The sequence below is a fragment of the Erpetoichthys calabaricus genome, chromosome 10 (genome assembly GCF_900747795.2).
Source record: "Erpetoichthys calabaricus chromosome 10, fErpCal1.3, whole genome shotgun sequence".
Lineage (NCBI taxonomy): Eukaryota > Metazoa > Chordata > Cladistia > Polypteriformes > Polypteridae > Erpetoichthys > Erpetoichthys calabaricus.
Window position 1 is genome coordinate 91,454,920 of NC_041403.2, and position 18,374 is coordinate 91,473,293.

Sequence of the window (18,374 nt, forward strand, 5' to 3'; positions counted from 1 at the left end):
TATTGTTGGCTTACTTTAACTGAAGTTTCTTAGCTTTTGCCAATGCAACATTTGCAAGTGCTGAACAAGAGCCATATTGCTTACAAATTGTAGTAGTTAATAATATTTATAAACTTAAAATTGGTGTTTTTTATAGCTTCCAAATGGGATCTGATAACTGATCTGGTCACTGGCTATTGGGGAAACTATGTACTGCGATTTGTTCTTACCTCCCAAACTTGTGCAATTGTGCTAATTCATGACACCAAATTGAGCCAATGTGAGCAAGTGCAGCCTACACTTGCCAGTTAATTCTGGGGGATGAACTCCAGCTCCCCTGAAAGCTATAACTGGATTAAGTAAATTTCCTAAATGGATGGTGGATTCTGCTTTTGACTGTTTATATTTTAAGCTTATGAGTTTGTTGGTCTGTTCACTTACTTAAACTATGTAATAATCTGAAGCAGTATACAAATGTCTTGGATCACACATATTAGTCACATTATAAACTGCACTGCTAATCTCACTTTTAAACAGAAAAATGGCATCGCAGTTTGAAATGAAGTTTAATCCTCAAGGTTTAAATTTTTGTACCATTTTTTCCATTGCTCATATATTTTAGTTTATATGCCACTTTATATTGAAAGCAATGTTCAAAATCAACACAGCCTTTCTCTCTGCAAGCTTCAAGGAGGTAGTTTTGATGGCATGGAATCATTTACTCTGAAGAGAAATCGTTAAAAAAACCCTATTTGAAAATCGTCTGAATGGTATATGATATAGCTTATTTATGTAGCATATTTTTATGTTGGTTATATATTGAAATTCTTTTTAAATAAATTAGTACAGTTATATTAACACAAGTAAATAAAACAAAAGAGAAGATAAGAAATAAAACTGTGTTCTTAGCATGACATCATCAATCCAAATTACTACTGACTTACTTCCATTTCAACTACTAACATATCTTACCTTGCCCACTCTCTCTTATGCTTGGAGTGTGTGGAACTTCACACTGCTCAGAGTTTTTCTAGAGAGTTCAGATGGCACCAACTCTTTTAGGTAATCATAATTTATTACTACACTAAAAAACGGTCAACAGGGCTACATTACAGAATATGCACATTTGAAGTTCAAATCATTTACATTTTCTTTAACTGTTACAAATACATATTAGCTATAGCTTAAAACATACAAGACATCTTTATCACCTATGCACTCCCATAGTCACTTACTTTGTTAGAATCCAATAAGAAGAAGTAAGGAGAACTATGTTTTTCTAGGCCTATAAATATTTGCCCTGGAGATACTGTACAATGTATTGAAAAGACCAACTAGCATACAGCACAAAGTGCTTTGATGTCAGGAAAAGAAACACTTTCTGTTCAACTTCATAAATGATTAGTCTCATGCAGTGAACCACTAAATCACCAGAAAATTAGGTGCAGGTAAAATGAAGCAGCATGTGAATCACTGGCTAGTAACTTAATTGCAGCAACCCTGTCATTTTAATGCAACCTTTTTAGCAAAGGCTGCCAGAATGTTATTGCTACGTTCTAAAAAAAAATAGTACTAGTCACCCTAATGGCCCCTCTTTTTAACCAATGCTGGTCTGGACTCTTTAAAGTTTTACATATTTAAAAACTCTTTGAACAAATCTCCCCTGGGGACAAATAAAGTTCTATCTATCTATCTATCTATCTATCTATCTATCTATCTATCTATCTATCTATCTATCTATCTATCTATCTATCTATCTATCTATCTATTGTTTTACCTCCATGAAATGTAGCCCTTCCTCTACTTTTAAAAAATGGAGATAACAATTAGTAGTTGTCAGCTGAAATACCGATATCTGTGTGATGCAGAACCCATGCATTAAGGATGTACTGTAATAGCATGTTTTCTTTTAGAATGTCTCCAAAAGAGTATACAGTATAACCATATTGAATTACACCCACATCACACCAAACAAAGAAGCAGGTGTGGCCTGGTGATAAAAGCATATGATTATAAACCATAGGGTTGATGGTTCAATTCTTGCCTCTGTAGTAACTCCCTTTGTAACTTTTAATTTAATACAGAAAAAATATGCACAAATATTAGTACTACAGGCCAATATCTGAACATTATCTTAGGGTAATGTTTTATATGGAAAGTGGACTCGTTTTCCAACCAAATCAATGGCCATCCAAGTAACACTGGCTTCAGTGTGCGAATCTGTCCCAAACAGTGTGTCATTCTACTGCTGCCTACATTTGCAATAAGGAAAAATATCCTATTTCAAAAAAAAGGTTTTTAAAATATATTGTATATATTTTATATATATATATTGATAGAAGCCTGCTGAGTGCCCGTTGCTCTGCTACGGATGTCAAACCGTCCAGCTCTATGCCAACAATAGAGCCTGCCTTCCTCACCAGTTTGTCCAGGCGTGAGGCATCCTTCTTCTTAATGCTGCCTCCCCAGCACACCACTGCGTAGAAGAGGGCACTCGCCACAACCATCTGATAGAACATCTGCAGCATCTTACTGCAGATGTTGAAGGATGCCAGTCTTCTAAGGAAGTACAGGCGGCTCTGTCCTTTCTTGCACAGAGAATCAGTATTGGCAGTCCAGTCCAATTTATCATCCAGCTGCACTCCCAGGTATTTATAGGTCTGCACCCTCTGCACACAGTCACCTCTGATGATCACGGGTTCCATGAGGGGCCTGGGTCTCCTAAAATCCACCACCAGTTCCTTGGTTTTGCTGGTGTTCAGTTGTAGGTGGTTTAAGTCGCACCATTTAACAAAGTCCTTGATGAGGTTTCTATACTCCTCCTCCTGCCCACTCCTGATGCAGCCCACGATAGCAGTGTCGTCAGCAAACTTTTGCACGTGGCAGGACTCCGAGTTATATTGGAAGTCCGATGTATATAGGCTGAACAGGACTGGAGAAAGTACAGTCCCCTGCGGCGCTCCTGTGTTGCTGACCACAATGTCAGATCTGCAATTCCCGAGACGCACATACTGAGGTCTGTTTGTAAGATAGTCCACGATCCATGCCACCAGGTATGAATCTACTCCCATCTCTGTTAGCTTGTCCCTAAGGAGCAGAGGTTGGATGGTGTTGAAGGCGCTAGAGAAGTCTAGAAATATAATTCTTACAGCGCCACTGCCTCTGTCCAAGTGGGAGAGGGATCGATGTAGCATATAGATGATGGCATCTTCCGCTCCCACCTTCTCCTGGTATGCGAACTGCAGAGGGTCGAGGGCATGTTGGACCTGTGGCCTCAGGTGGTGAAGCAGCAGCCGCTCCATGGTCTTCATCACATGTGATGTTAGAGCAACAGGCCGGAAGTCATTCAGCTCACCAGGACGTGATACCTTTGGGACTGGGGTGATGCAAGATGTTTTCCAAAGCCTCGGGACTTTCCCCTGTTCCAGGCTCAGGTTGAAGATGCGCTGTAGAGGACCCCCCAGCTCTGATGCACAGACCTTCAGCAGTCATGGCGATACTCCATCTGGACCTGCTGCTTTGCTGGCACGAAGTTTCCTCAGCTCTCTGCTCACTTGCGCTGCTGTAATTGTGGGTGGGGATGTCTCTCCTATGTTGGTATCAGCAGAAGGATGTGTAGAGAGTGCAGGAGGGATTGTGACACCAAGGCTGTCTGAGAGGCATTTAAAGATTTTGGTCCACAGATAAAAGCTTCTCTGTCTTAAAATATTTCCTACATTGGTTCCATATTCTGAGTGAATGAAGCACAATTGGGTTGTTAGTATATTGGCGAGAACTTGTATTTATAGATGTGCAAAGCAAGGAATATAAAGAAGTACTGCAGGATTTTATTTCTATTGCGGACCAAGCCTGTGTATGTTCATCTATTTGTGTTCATGTCCAGGTTTTTATAGTTTGTATGTTTGCTGCCCAGTAATAAAATTGAAAATTAGGTAGAGCCATGCCACAAGCCTGTGTATGTTCATCTATTTGTGTTCATGTCCAGGTTTTTATAGTTTGTATGTTTGCTGCCCAGTAATAAAATTGAAAATTAGGTAGAGCCATGCCACCTTCTGTCTTAGGTCTTTGTAGGGTCGCCCTTTGAATACTTGGATGTTTTGAATTCCAAATAAATGAGGTTATGGTGGAATCTAATTTCTTAAAACAAGATCTATTGATGTATATTGGAATGTTTTGAAATAAAATGAGAAGCTTAGGAAGGCTATTCATCTTAATAATGTTAATTCTTCCAGCTAAAGTGAGATGAAGGGTTGACCATCTATGCAAGTCTTGCTTAATTTTTTCCATACAGATGGAAAACTTTTGTTGATAAAGAGCTTTATGTTTACTTGTGATGTTTACCCCTAGGTATTTAAGCTGATCTGCGATGATAAAAGGAAAGGTGTGCTCGAGAATTCACTGGGAAGAGCACACTTTTATTCAAATTGATTCTGAGACCAGAAAACTTTTGAAATTCTGTTAGTGCTGTTAGGACTGCAGGCACAGTATTTTGTGGGTCTGATATACTGTATACAGTACCATATTATCTGCATATAGGGAAACTTTCTGTTCCAGTCCTTCTCTGATAATCCCCTTTATCTGATAAGCATTTCAACAGTAAATTGCCAGTGGCTCAATGGCGATTGCAAAAAGCAGTGGTGACAAGGGGCAGATGTCGATGCCATTTTACAGGTTGTTTGCTCTTCGCTACTCATGCATGCATTGGGAATTGAGGTTAAATCAACAAAGCTATGTCACTTTCCTTCTAGTAAAGAGTCAAACTAAAACGTAAGGGCAAGTTTTGTTCTCTACCCCTGAATTTTGACAAAAGTCAACATCAGCCCTGAAACAAATAAAAAATGTCAAGCCTGCAACGTCACAAGAAGAATTTCATCTAGTGTTGCAACAGTAAGCAGTCCTTTTAAGAAAAGAGAACCACATAAATAGAACCATGTAAAGAGCAATGGAGCCATTGTGGCATTTGGCACGAGCCTTGCATTGCTGTAAGAAGTGGGATATGGAGAGGACCTACGTTCAGACTCTGTAAAGCGCTGAAAGGCATAGTGACAAAAAATGGATTTGCAGGAATCTTCTGTATTGTTGATAGTGACTTGTGAAGCTGAGATCCATGTGCCATTTGCAGCATCAGTACAGGAGGGAAGACAGCCACCACCTCTGCAGCCCCACCAATGCTTCTCCTTCTATTAAGATCTATTGGCCTGTGTGTGTGAAGATACCAGAGGAGCTTTGGGCTCACAGAGCTGGGGTAAAGTGTGGCAGGTCAATTTGCCACTAATGCCAGTGAGCTGCACGAAGGTGGGCCAGTGGTAAAACTGTGCAGGTAAAGGACAAGGCAGATTGCAGAGGCATTTCAGAGCAGCAATAGAGGTAGAGGCTCAAAGCAGAAATCCAGACCTTGAACAGTGTTTGCGGTGAAGGAGTAACAGCCACAAGACAGGTACATTTGCAGCTTCAACACAAGGAGGTTCACTTGCTCACTTGTAATCGACAGGTCATCCCCAGAAATGCAGTGTTTAACACCTCTGTTGTACTGCATTACAGTTCAGCACTTAACATTCATGCTCTGCCCACTGACAATGCAACACTTAAGATCTCTGGTCTGCCACCTAACAGTGCATGGCTCAAGATCACAGCAGAAACAAAGACTATCCCACCATTTTAAAGTTTCTGTGAATTTCCCCTTGGGATTAATAAAGTATCTATCTATCTATCTATCTATCTATCTATCTATCTATCTATCTATCTATCTATCTATCTATCTATCTATCTATCTATCTATCTATCTATCTATCTATCTATCTATCTATCTATCTATCTATCTATCTATCTATCTTCCAAAAAGCTGGAAGTGACTGCTGGGGACAGCAACTTCAGAGGGCCATGTAATATCACTGACAAGTTGCATCAGCCAAGGGTGAGTTACCCATAGTATGAGCTAAGATTCCATCATGCAAATGAGCAGCTTCAGAGCCAGCTGCAGGGAAGCTTATAAAAACAGCAAGTCTGAAATTTCACAAGCAGAGTTTCATATAGTGCAGCAACAGTGAGCAGTCCTTTTAAGGATAGACACCTAAAAGAACAATGTAAAGAGCAAAGGATCCATTTTGGCACCATGCACCAGCACTACAATATATTAGTAACATACAAAGGATATAAACCCTGGACTATAAGCTATAATCTACATCTAAAATATCAAGTACAAAATCCTATATATCCTAAATGAAATTCACCCATGCTGTATGAGTCTTTGTTGCTGTAAGAGCTTACAACTAATGGGCACTCAGCTGGAAGTACATTGCATACAACGTGGCCTCATGGATCTGCACAAATAGAAAAAAGGCTTTTCAGTTTGGTGTTTTGTGTTTGTGGTACCACAATAGGCAGGATAAGACTGTGGCTTAACTAGCCGTAACTGGAAAACATTCACACATCCACTGGTGCTGCTGGGCAGCAAATTAATTGTCTATCAAAATTATGCAAGCTAATGATACCTTCATGATATAATTGGAAATATGAAACTGTGCTGAAAAGTTGTGAGGGAATCTCCACTGATATAACTCTTCTGTAACTTTGTCTCATACTCTTTTTTTGTCACCAGTAAACAGTATTCAATTTAGGATGTCAGCATTTTTTTTTAATTTTCATTTTACCACTGTCCAATATGCAGAGATTGTCCCACCTCAGCTGTAACAGACAGTAATTTCTTTAAAGACACTCCTGGTAGTTCTCTTTGGTTGGGGCAACTATTCTACACAGATTTACATGTGTTCAGAGCTTCATAGTGGAATTAAGTGCACTACTACACACAATGATTTTACTGCCTTAAGGAAACAAACTTTTTTTACTTTGTCATTAAAGCATTTTCAGGCTGATCAATAAAAAAGAACATTTCAACTAAACTGATTATGAATCCATATGATTAACAATAAAAGTTAAAGAAGAGTTCTGTGTTTTATGTGTGATTCTTTTTGTCACCAATTCTTTTTCATCTTTCTGCATGTCTCTCTACACAAAACCAAATGAAATCTGATACTGATTTTTGTTAGACTCAGTCAAGTTCTACTTGAGTTTCTTGGAAAAATGTACAATGTATGCTAAAGTAAGAAAGCATATGTTCCACCTGTAAACAGGCACATTCATTATTTTTAAGCCAGTTGTCCTTATATTATTTTGTGGGACATTATTATTTTATATTATTATATGAACACATTTACACTTTAACTTTATTATTGTTTTTTTCCATGTGAAAGATTTGTTACAATATTTCTTCAGTTGATGGTTTGTTCAAAGAGATTTCAACACCAATTTCTAAGACATTGTCACATACTTGAGATTAGCATACACTAAGAAAGACTATACCATTACAACACTACAACACTACTATAAATTTCTGTCAAGGTTATATGTGCATTCTTGAATCACTAAGAAGTCCAATTCTTGAGCTTTAGACATTGGAATGGTGATAACAGGAGGTTGCATTTGGGCACAGCTTACACAAATACAGGTTTCACTTCTTTCCTCTGACCTTCCATAGATATTTTTGTTTGCTTCATCATTGAGGAAGTTGATCTTTAAATGCTTAGTAGCATCACCCATAGTAAACAGGCTTAGAAAGAGGTTCAACACAAACATCTAAAAGCTATAGTAAATCTTCAATGGCATCTGAAGGAAAAAGTACACTGCCTCAAGAGTTGTTGATGGTGCAGGACAGTAACTCTGTCTACATACCACACCTTTCTTTAAGCCTTACAATTATAAGCTAGTAATGAAAGGGACCAAACCATGCATTTAAAGGTTTCCTTGCCACATACAAGTGCATTCAGCCTGAGACAGAACTGAAATTCAACAGCTGTAATCTGTCAATGACCAGCACAATTCCAGATTTCAACTCACCCCATATGGGGAGAAGGCTAGAAAAACTTTTAGAAACATAAGCCGTCTCTCATCTTTTTGCAGTTGAATCTAAAAAAAAACAGTTTTTATAAATATAGGCTAAAAGACAACCTTTAACAAATAAATAAAAACAGACATAAATGAATTATGAATCTAGCAAATGATTTTGATAATACATTATTTTTAGGATTTCTCTTGCTTTTCTCAATCCTTTCTCATCATCATACTATAAATAAGGTATAATAAAATAAATGAAAAATACAAATCAAAATCAGACCTACACGATCATTTGAGCCCATGTAGGAGAGTTTCATGTGCTTCAGGTAGGCAGCGGTTATTGGCATATTGTAGTCGATCAAGCCTGGAACCAATGTGGCCGGGTGGTCATTTTCTGCGAAATAAGAACAGAAAAATTATTTTAATGAACTTCCTGAATGGTTGCTTTCTTATTGTCTCCCATTTTATTTGTTATAACTTGATATTCTTTTACCATCATAACCTTTAGTGCACTTGTGTTTATTAAATCAATATCTTGTTTCCTTTATTTCATTTGCTAAAATTATGTGACCTTGACTTCTTCTTTTTCTCTTAACCCAACAAAAAGCTGCACATAACAAGATACCCAATAGTGGATTGGTTCTTTAACTCCCATTTGTGCTCATCTGATCTGAAGTTAGCTGATTAAAAAATAAAAATGAAGGAGGAAATGAAGTTAGGGATACCAGCTGTTTACAAAGCATTTTACTGATATTGTCAAAGTAAAATACCCATGGGAACATTTTTTTTTAATTTATAATGAAATTATCCAATGTGATTTTAGAGAAAACATAAATAAAAACATCATAACAGCATCTGCCTCTGCCCCCACTATTCTGTAAAAGAGATTACTGTACAGAGGAAATTGGGCAGACAAATGGAGAAATATTGAGAAATGGTGAAAAGGGAGAGCTCCACTACATGGAAAACTCTAAAATCAACAAAAAAAATGAAAATAAAAAGAAAACAGAAATACTTTTAGAAAAGAGAAAATAGGGATCACAACTTTAGGTGTGAACTAATCACACTGAACTGGTCACACTCTAGGCTGCTGGGGCCCAATGCACCATAGATATGCACCACTGAGAGTCCAAGCAAAAAACAGGATTTCTAGAAATTAAAGGATGAGGTATCTGGGGGTTCCAGCAAGATGCTATTGTCAGTTTTGCCTCTGATTATAGAAGAGACAGAAAGAGCAGAAATATCCAGAAGATTTATCCACAGCTTTTGATATCAGTGACCATACCATTCTATTATACCAGCTTGATAAATACTGCTAAATTCTGATTAACCCATTCTTTTGTTGTTACTTCGTACTTATCTAGGTGTGTGACACTCAACTGTACTTATGAATAAAACAAAAAGATGCATCTTCAGGCAAGCCATGAAATAACAGCCTTAGTGAAGTGTAAAAGTACATGAGTGAAAATTATAAATAAGAAAAAAATTATTTAAGAAGTGGTAATTCTGCAAATAGTAAGTCAATACTGACAAGCCTTAGTTCAACTGAATCCACCATTGATATATATGTTATCTTTGAAATTGATTTAACCTTTAGTCATCAAATGTTCACACCATCTAACACCTGTTTTTTCATCTCAGAAATACTGCAGATAAAAACGGTTACTTAATCTGCTGATTTTGAAAGCAACCCCACCACGCTCCCCAGAAAAATTGCAGAGAAACTGATTGTGTGAATAGTGTATTCAATTGTATTTTGCGGAATTGACATTTCTAATGCTTTATTATCAGGGTGTTTAAATAGTTTGAAGGGCAGCAAGGATCATAGCTGCAACCAAGATGGCACTTGATAAAAGTAGACCACTCTCATGCTTGCTTATTCTTATTCAGAGGACCCAAGCCTATCCAGGTAGCATCAGGCACAAAACAGGAGCCAGTCCTGGACAGGGTCTTAATCCATCGCAGGGCCCACTCATGTATACAGTGACACTTATACTCATACTTAAAAATAGACACATCAGAATCATAAATAAATCTATAAATATATAGAGCTGTAACACTGACTTATTTTTAAGCTTGCAACCATTGTAAAACAGTCTTTTTGACATATGATATTATAAATGGCTCGACCACATCTTAATTTAATGCTTGTATACTGCTATGACAAGAAATATGTTTTATAAGAATAAACAGATTTGAACTCAATAATGAAATAATTTAAATCTATACACTTGTTAATTTATTAATAGATGTTGTAGCACAGGCACCAAGTGCCAGTATGGATTCTTTTGCTCTTTGCATTGCTCTTTTAGGTAGCTCAGTATCCTTAACACTAGAATCCCTGAAGCCTATGAAAAAACTTGTAATTCCGGCCCATCTTAAATTCCTTCGCACTTCTCCATCAGCCTGTTTTGTTTTGTAATTGTGTCGATCAGCACAAGCAGAAAGCTGCCTGCTGTCCCATTTCCCCCACCCCATGACGGAACTCAACTTGGGCAAAAAGTTCTTCCAGCTCAAGCCAAGGCTCCTTATCTGCGTGTGCTGTGCCTGGAGTTGTATAGGGTAAATAATACAGTATATCGTTATTTGGAATACATGCATTTCACGTGTGTTCCGTGTCTACAAAGATATGGGTAAGTGTAGGATGAAAGGATATGCAAGGCAACAAATACTGAACACATACCTAAAGCAGAAATTTTTTCCATGTTATACTAATAACGACATGAAGTGTATAAAGTGTGAAGACTTTAGTCCAAATATCAAATAAACATGTGCGCGTTTATAAAAGAATATAACCAAAGTAAAAAAAAAAATCAATCAATTTACATGTTGTTGTCAATGAGTTACAAACCCAAGCTCAAATGTCAATCGACAGAAAGCTAATACATATTCATGGATGATGTAGATGTACGAGTTGCTTCCTTATAACCGAAAGGTTGCTAGTTCGAGACCAGGCACTCCACGTTTTGAGTAGTGAGCTGATATTATTATTACTATAATATAATAAAAACATACATTTGATTTGAGTCTGTAACCCCTGGTGTAAATTTTGGCTACCTGTAAAAGTTAGCGCATTTTTTTTATTATTCAGTTTTATTCCCTTAGTGACGTTCACTTGGTACAACAAACTTGCCTCTCCCTCTCTGAGTCAATGCCATTTATCTCCATTCCTTTCACAAGAGCCGCAATGACCACAGTTAGTACTGTGCTTGAGTCTACTATTTGTTGTAATGGCAATCTAAGATACAATTTTCCATTACCACTATCAGACTGGAAAAATGCAGGACCGTAACAATAGACAGCTTCTTCAAAGCGCTTTCACTGGCTAATAGACTGCTGCACCGCAACGCAACTCTGCTTGACACCATAAAGTAAAATGGGACTTCCACCTGCAGCTATAGTCACTTTAGTACGCAAGCAATTCACCATGCTAGTGTTTAGATCTGGCAGTGTCATGCTGACAGTGTATGAGCCCAAAAAGAAGAAGTCTGTCTGCATTTTCAGTAGCATTTATTTATCAGCAGTCTAGAAAAGCATTTCATCCAGCTAGTTATAACACTAAAGGAAAATAACAGGCTTTCTTTTTTGGTGTGGGGGGGAAAAATGTGTTTTGCTATGGATGTTTTAATTTTTATTAAATGTGTCTAGAAAGAGCTAATGAGCTAATCTCCCGAAGTTCATCTTCCTTCCTACTTTAGTCATCTTTGAGTGATGGCTTTCAGAATAGATTGATTTTGTTGAAGTAGCCTTTTTGCATTTCACATTTTAACATACATTTATTCCTTTTGAACAGCTGCTTATCTTCCTCAAGAACAATAGAAACAAAAGTGAAGGCCATCTAGAAACACACTTAAAGCAGGAACCAATAGCCATAAACTAAACACAGACACTAGGTGACCAATTCTAATCATTAAATTAAAACCAAATGGACAAAGAGACACAAAAACATACCTAAACCAAAAGTAAAAAAAAGAACAACCTGTAAGTATGAGTGCCCTTTTCTACTGCAATTTTACTCTCATTCCTGTATATTTCTGACACATGTCCAGCCCTTTGTCTGTTGCCCTTTGATTTTCTGATGTTCAGGTCATTTTTTTCTTTAATATATATACACTATAGACATTCTCTTTGTTGTATCATTGCCCTGCTTGAATTCATTGAAATGGAAATCTGTTACTTGTCTATAAAACTCTTTGATACCTAAAACAATTTTTTTACATGGATTATATTTTCATTCTCTTCATTATGTTAGACAGTTATACACTGTAAGTTAATGTTTTTTTTTTGTTTCAGCCAAATATTCAATCAAACTTCTATCTGTACTTTTCATTTACTGTTTTATTATGTAGTAGCTTTGTTGTATGGACATTATTTAGTTTCTGTGCTGTTTTATTATTAAAACAACGGGCTGGTTATCAACGCATTCAATCGATCTTTCGGTGTGCACAGTATGTTTGCCACAAAAAAATGTAAGTTACCTTACTGATTTCTTTTAATTTCCTGCTTTGATCAAGCGTATTTCTTTAATTTTAAGAAAAAATATTTTATAGGTTTTCAGGCAAATCAAAGAAAACAGACCCTGTTAACCCTGACTTGCTATTGGTCAACAGCAGCAGATTTATAGGTTCATTATTGTTGCATGCACAGAGTACAGTGAACGTTTTACTTGCATGTGCTTGTGACAGTGTGGGTCGACCCCACACTACCGGATCCTTCCAGGGAGCCTCTTGAGCCAACTACTGCCGATAACGTACCCGAGAGATGAACCCAGCAGATGAGGACACAACACACAAACATAGGAAGGGGTAGGTGAAACAGTGGTAGTTCTTTTATTAGAACAATCAGTGTCCAAAAACCGTGCATTGCTCCAGTCAAATAAATAAATAATCCATAAAACCAGTGAAGGTTAAAAACAAATAAATAAGAATCCATTAAAATCTGAGGTTAAAACTGAAGACAGTTCAATGCTTCCTTCTTAAATCCGCCTGCCTACAGATGCAGTCAACCTTCAAATCCCAGCTCAGATCCCCATTGCCCGGCCTTCGACAATCCTCGGGCGCCATGATGAGCCTCATATGTCTCTCGCCGCTAGTCCCTTGGCATCTGCGGGAACAGTGCATATTGGGCCGCTCCTACTCCAAAGCAAACACTTAGTAGAAGCTCCCCTTCCACAGCCTGGCTCCTACAGCCCCGAGACTCACAACTCTCCACCTGCTTCACCCAGTTCAGCACAGGTGCTCTCTTTTTCCATTCCTGTCTTTTTATTTTCTTCCTCTTCATTAAACCTCCTGCATGTCTCTTCTCCCTTCACTCTCACTGGCCAGTCTATCCTTCCTCCTTTTGTCTTCTCCCCTTTTTCGCATGCCGGGTCTCCTTTATATGCCTCCGTGGATGCAGCACCTCAATTGCGCACCGCAGAAAGCCGATGAAGCAATTGAGACAGACCGCACCCTCATGTACAGGTGCGTCTCACCCCAATAACTTCACCAAACTCCAGCAGCTGCGCAAGCATGCAGACCCGTGGAGATGGAGCCAGATAGTTCATTATTGATTTAATAAAAACGGGCTCATAATTTCCCAGCCGTGGACCCGCTATACCTCAGTGCTAATCAACATGCAAAACATCGCCACTCTCCAGACTTTCATATCATGTTTAGTACTATTAATACTCGTATAACAACTTTACCTCAAAACTTCTGCCTTCCTTTTGTAAAAAAATTTCAGAACTCAGTTTACAAAACTGTTTACGCGTACAATCCCATGAAAAAACAGCTGCCCCTTCTGGTTTCCTTTATTATTGTACATTTTGATACTTCATGTTTTCTGTATTCCACCAAAATTTAATAATAAATTTAGAGGAATTGAGTGAACATCCATCCATCCTTTATCCAACCCGCTGTATCCTAACACAGGGTCACAGGAGCCAATCCCAGCCAACACAGGGCGCAAGGCAGGAACAAATTCCAGGCAGGGCGCCAGCCCACTGCAGGACACACACACACCAGGGACAATTTAGGATCGCCAATGCACGCACACACCCATATACCAAGCACACACTAGGGCCAATTTAGAATCGCCAATGCAACTAACCTGCATGTCTTTGGACTGTAGGAGGAAACCCACGCAGACACAAGGAGAACATGCAAACTCCACACAGGGAGGACCTGGGAAGCGGACCCAGGTCTCCTTACTGCAAATTAGCAGCACTACCACTGCGCCACCATGCCGCACCTTGAGTGAACAAGCAACACTTTTTTAACCCATTTAATTAATATTATTGTATATTGTATGAGAGCTGCAGGAAATATGATCCCAGAGACATTTTCTGAATTGTGATTGGCTTCACTAAATAAGCATCATGTACGAGCAAAAATCACATTATATAACAGAAGGACAGGGTTTAGATGCATGTAATATGATTACAGGACACTAATTGCCCTAATTGTGAATGCTCAGTAAGTATAAAACAGTAGCTGGCACCAACAACAATAAGTTAGATGAATAAAGAGTTGTTTTAGTAATAAAAAACTCACCTTCCATTTAACTTTATTTAACTTTTATAGCATCATTGTGAAAAGAATAACTAACTATAAATATCTTGCTGCTTTTCCTATTTACTTGGGTGGCATGATAAAAGCTGTGGAAAAGTTGTGCACTGCCACATAACTTTAAGCTAAATCTTTGCAAAAATATTTAGACCCTTGATCAATTCCCTAATTGTACTTGGATTAAGTATGTTCTCCCTGTGACATTTTTACTTCAAAGCATTGAAAATCAAAGTTATTTTTATTAATGTGACACCACTTTATATTTGAAATAATCTTAAGAAGGAAAAATACAAATATTCTGTTTATAGAAGTCTTCAATCTTTGTATGTTGGAAACTAAAACAAATATGGCAATATTTCTTCCCTGCATGCAGAATAATTTTTCATTAAAAAAGTATTTTTAGTTTTAAAAATGTTTATATAGCTGTTGCATACAATTTATATGTAACATTTTTAAAGCATACCTCACGAAAACCTGAGGAATGTAAAAACTATAGCTCAAGTGAGGACTTTTCATGAGAAAAAATTCACCTGTATTCTGTTTTTTGAATAGGCTTTCCATAGACTAAAGTGAAAGAAGCTAATGGAAATTAAGAACACTGTGATGGACTGTAGACATAAAAATGTTCTTTACTAAATCAAATACACATCAGCAACAGATAGGTCAGAAGAAAATACTTTCAACATCATTATTCTTGACGTACTCAGTAATTGAATTGAAGGATTCCAAGAAAATGAGTGAGAGCAGGAGCCTAGCTATTTAAGGATGTAATCTTTGAAAATACCCAAGATATGATGGCAGACTGAGAAAAAAAGTTTGATATCTGTTTTACACTATGCAGAAAGAGCTGAGGGCAACAGGTATGACATGACAGTCAATGAGAATAATACAAATGTGATAAGGAAAAGCAAATGAAGTGCTTTTGAGAGATGTTTTAATCCTAAGAGTTTTAGATGTTTGTGAAGTTAATACAGACCATTCAGCGCAACAGGCAGTTTTTATAAATTGTTATGGTTTCCTGTTCAACTATGGTACAGCATCTGATTCCATACTTCGGTTTAGGTTCCTTTGTGTGCTTAATGGATTCTTTCTTGGAGATTGGTATAAACAGAAAAAGTCACAAGGTAGCCAAACGTGATACAATAACAGTGTATATGACAAATGAACAATGAGTGTATCATATAGCCAGAGCAAAACTGCTTTCAGTGCTTAAAAAGAGAAGATGAAACTATGGAAGTACAGTGCCTTAGCCTTCAGACCAAATTATATGCCAACACAAGAACTAGCATGTCATTCAATGTAGGTTAATGCCTTGTGACTAATGCTGCCAATATAGCTTCTAGCTTCCTACAAGCCATTAATGGTAAACGTGTGATTAGATAATAATGTAGATGGTTTTACCTTTGAAAGACAAGCTTCATGGAAAATAGCAATATCCTTCCATAATCATTCATGTTTTCATTATTTTCTCTCTACTTATTTACTGTACCTTCACACAGTACACTGCTTAAGACTTAACTTTTTCTACTTTCAAAATATCAAAATATCAATTTGAAAAATATCCTAATAAAAAAGTGTACGTGGCAAGCCTTCAAACTAATATAAAAGGGTTGACTTGCCAAATTTTGATATTCTCACTAGATTTTTGAGCTGACCTGGGGCCTCATGCATAACGCTGTGCGTATAATTCGCACTATAACATGACGTAAGCACAAAAGCCGAAATGTGCTTATGCACAGAAAAATCCAGATGCAGAAATCTGTGCATTCGCCAACTTCCGCGTTCTTCCGCTACATAAATCCCGCTCAGCGTGGAAATAAACGCACGTGCACGCGCTTGCTGTCCCGCCCCAACTCCTCCCAGAATTACACCTCTTTGAATATGCAAATCAATATAAATAGCCCTTAAGCCCAGCGTTCTGTGAAAAGACAATGGGAAAAGCACAGGGGAAAATATAAGAATTTTAGCGAATACCAAGTGGAGGCAAAGAAAAACGTACTATTTGTTGGTGTAAACAGTTATATAAGCAACAAAAGGAAGTTGATCGAGTGACATAGTGTGTTGGAGAAACTCGAAAGCTCAAGTTCACAAAGTCGCACAGTGCCCGAAATAAAAAAGTTGTCACATATCAAAGTCGGCGTGAGAAGGCGAGTCGTAGCCCACCGTCTGAGAGTCATATGAAAGCTTATTAGGGTATAGTGAAAAAAAATAGGCACACAGTGTGAAAAAAGCATGAAATGTCAACTTTAATCTCAAAATTTCCACTTTAATCACGTAGTTTATTTTGTCATTAAAGTAGAACATCATAAACTTCATCTTAAAATCATTTAAGTTACTAGTTTCTCAAATCCCATCGTAACTAAAGTAGCACGTTAAATGCTTTGTTTTGTATTTGATCTTCTATGTGCTCTATGTGCCCAAATCACTATGTGCTCTTCCTCCGACAGGACACAGAATCCATTACGTTCGTAATATTACAGCTCTCTGAATAATTAAAATACTGAGAAGTATACGTGATATCATTTTCATGATGATATGAGTTAAAGCATGTTATTAAACATGGGAACACGGTGGCGCAGTGATTGTTCATGTTTTACAGCAAGATGCTTGTTGCGCCATGCGCGACCTTCAATGAAATGCTTTATTACAGACGCACTGCATTTTTCAAATGTACTAACCCCCAATTCCTGTCCTTCCTTTTCTTTCTCCAAATACCCAATCGCCACACAATCAGCTCTGTAATAGACGTTAAGCCACCTGTAAGCTTAGAACGCCAACTCTTCAAAACGTTTAAGGAACATCGAAATATCTTCGTAATGTTTAATTATTCTACCCATCTATCCTTCCAGTATTGCGCCAGCCACAACATGAAAACAGCGTGTGGCAGGAACAAACCGTGAACGAAGCTCAAACTCGCTAGCGCTGTGGCACCGTGTAGTTAAAGTTAAAGTTTTATCTGTATAATATAATCAACATATTTTGCTGCATTTCATCTTAAAAATGATATCGTCATCATATGTAAATATGCGCTTTATACAGTGGCTCAGGTTGTGGAATATTATAACTGTATCATAAGTACAATTACCTCACGGTAACTTGCAAGTACAAACAGTTCTACAAGGAGCACTTGATGGACTGATTGAGTGTGTGTATAGTTCTTGGGATGAAACTGTTTGTGAACTGCGAGGTCCGAACAGGAAAGGCTGTGAAGCGTTGGTCAGATGAGAGCAGTTCAAATAGCGAATGGCTGAGGCAGCAAGTGCTTAATGCTGTATACCGATAATTCTCTTTCCGATCACTGTAGATCTGTGATTCACACTCACATACAGTGATATAAATACTCCGAGTGGTGCAGTGTGAGTAATATGGAAAAAGATGATCCGCTGTGGCAACCCCTAACGGGAGCAGCTGACAGAAGAAGAAGAAGGTGCAATGAAAGTAACAACGCTAAAGCAGTTATGGTATTTAGAATAGTTTGACCATTCTGTGGACCATTATATTGTTACAGGTTAATTACAATCAGATGCATTAAATTTATGAACGATATGCAGTTAATTTCAGTGTATTTAATAAAGCCGCTGTCGTGGATGTGGATCTAAGAAAGGGTAACCACACAGGAACGGTAGCACTGCTTTGACGCTGGGTGCCGCCAGTCTGCAAAACCGAGCGGAGAACTTGCGTACGACAGGGTATGAGGTACCGTGGAAAAGTGCATGCCTTTATGCCAAGTGTAGGTTTTATACATCGCGATTTGAACGTGGAAACGTTCTTATGCAACATTTCTGTGCGTACGCACCGTTTATACATGAGGCCCCTGATCTTTTTTCCTGTGCATACAAATAATTTCTGTAGGCCAGTAATCAAAGAGGGTTCCTGAAGAATTAATATTGAACCAAAACTGAATTTGCAGACTGTATTAGATCATTATTGACAAAGCTTTTTACATAGGTGCCATAC

The 18,374-nt window shown here is 37.9% G+C and overlaps 1 protein-coding gene across 3 annotated transcripts in view; it reads right to left on the minus strand.

Moving 5' to 3' along the window:
- nol4lb (nucleolar protein 4-like b) overlaps positions 1 to 18,374 on the minus strand; it is a 310,443-nt gene that overhangs the window by 186,979 nt on the left and 105,090 nt on the right. For 2 of the 3 annotated variants that reach the window (XM_028811589.2, XM_051932422.1), the window contains exon 4: positions 8,154 to 8,263. In XM_028811589.2, the coding sequence (XP_028667422.1) occupies positions 8,154 to 8,263 (110 nt within the window). Of the gene's footprint in view, positions 1 to 951; positions 1,060 to 8,153; positions 8,264 to 18,374 lie in introns of those variants that run through there. The other variant, XM_051932423.1, reaches the window with a different exon arrangement.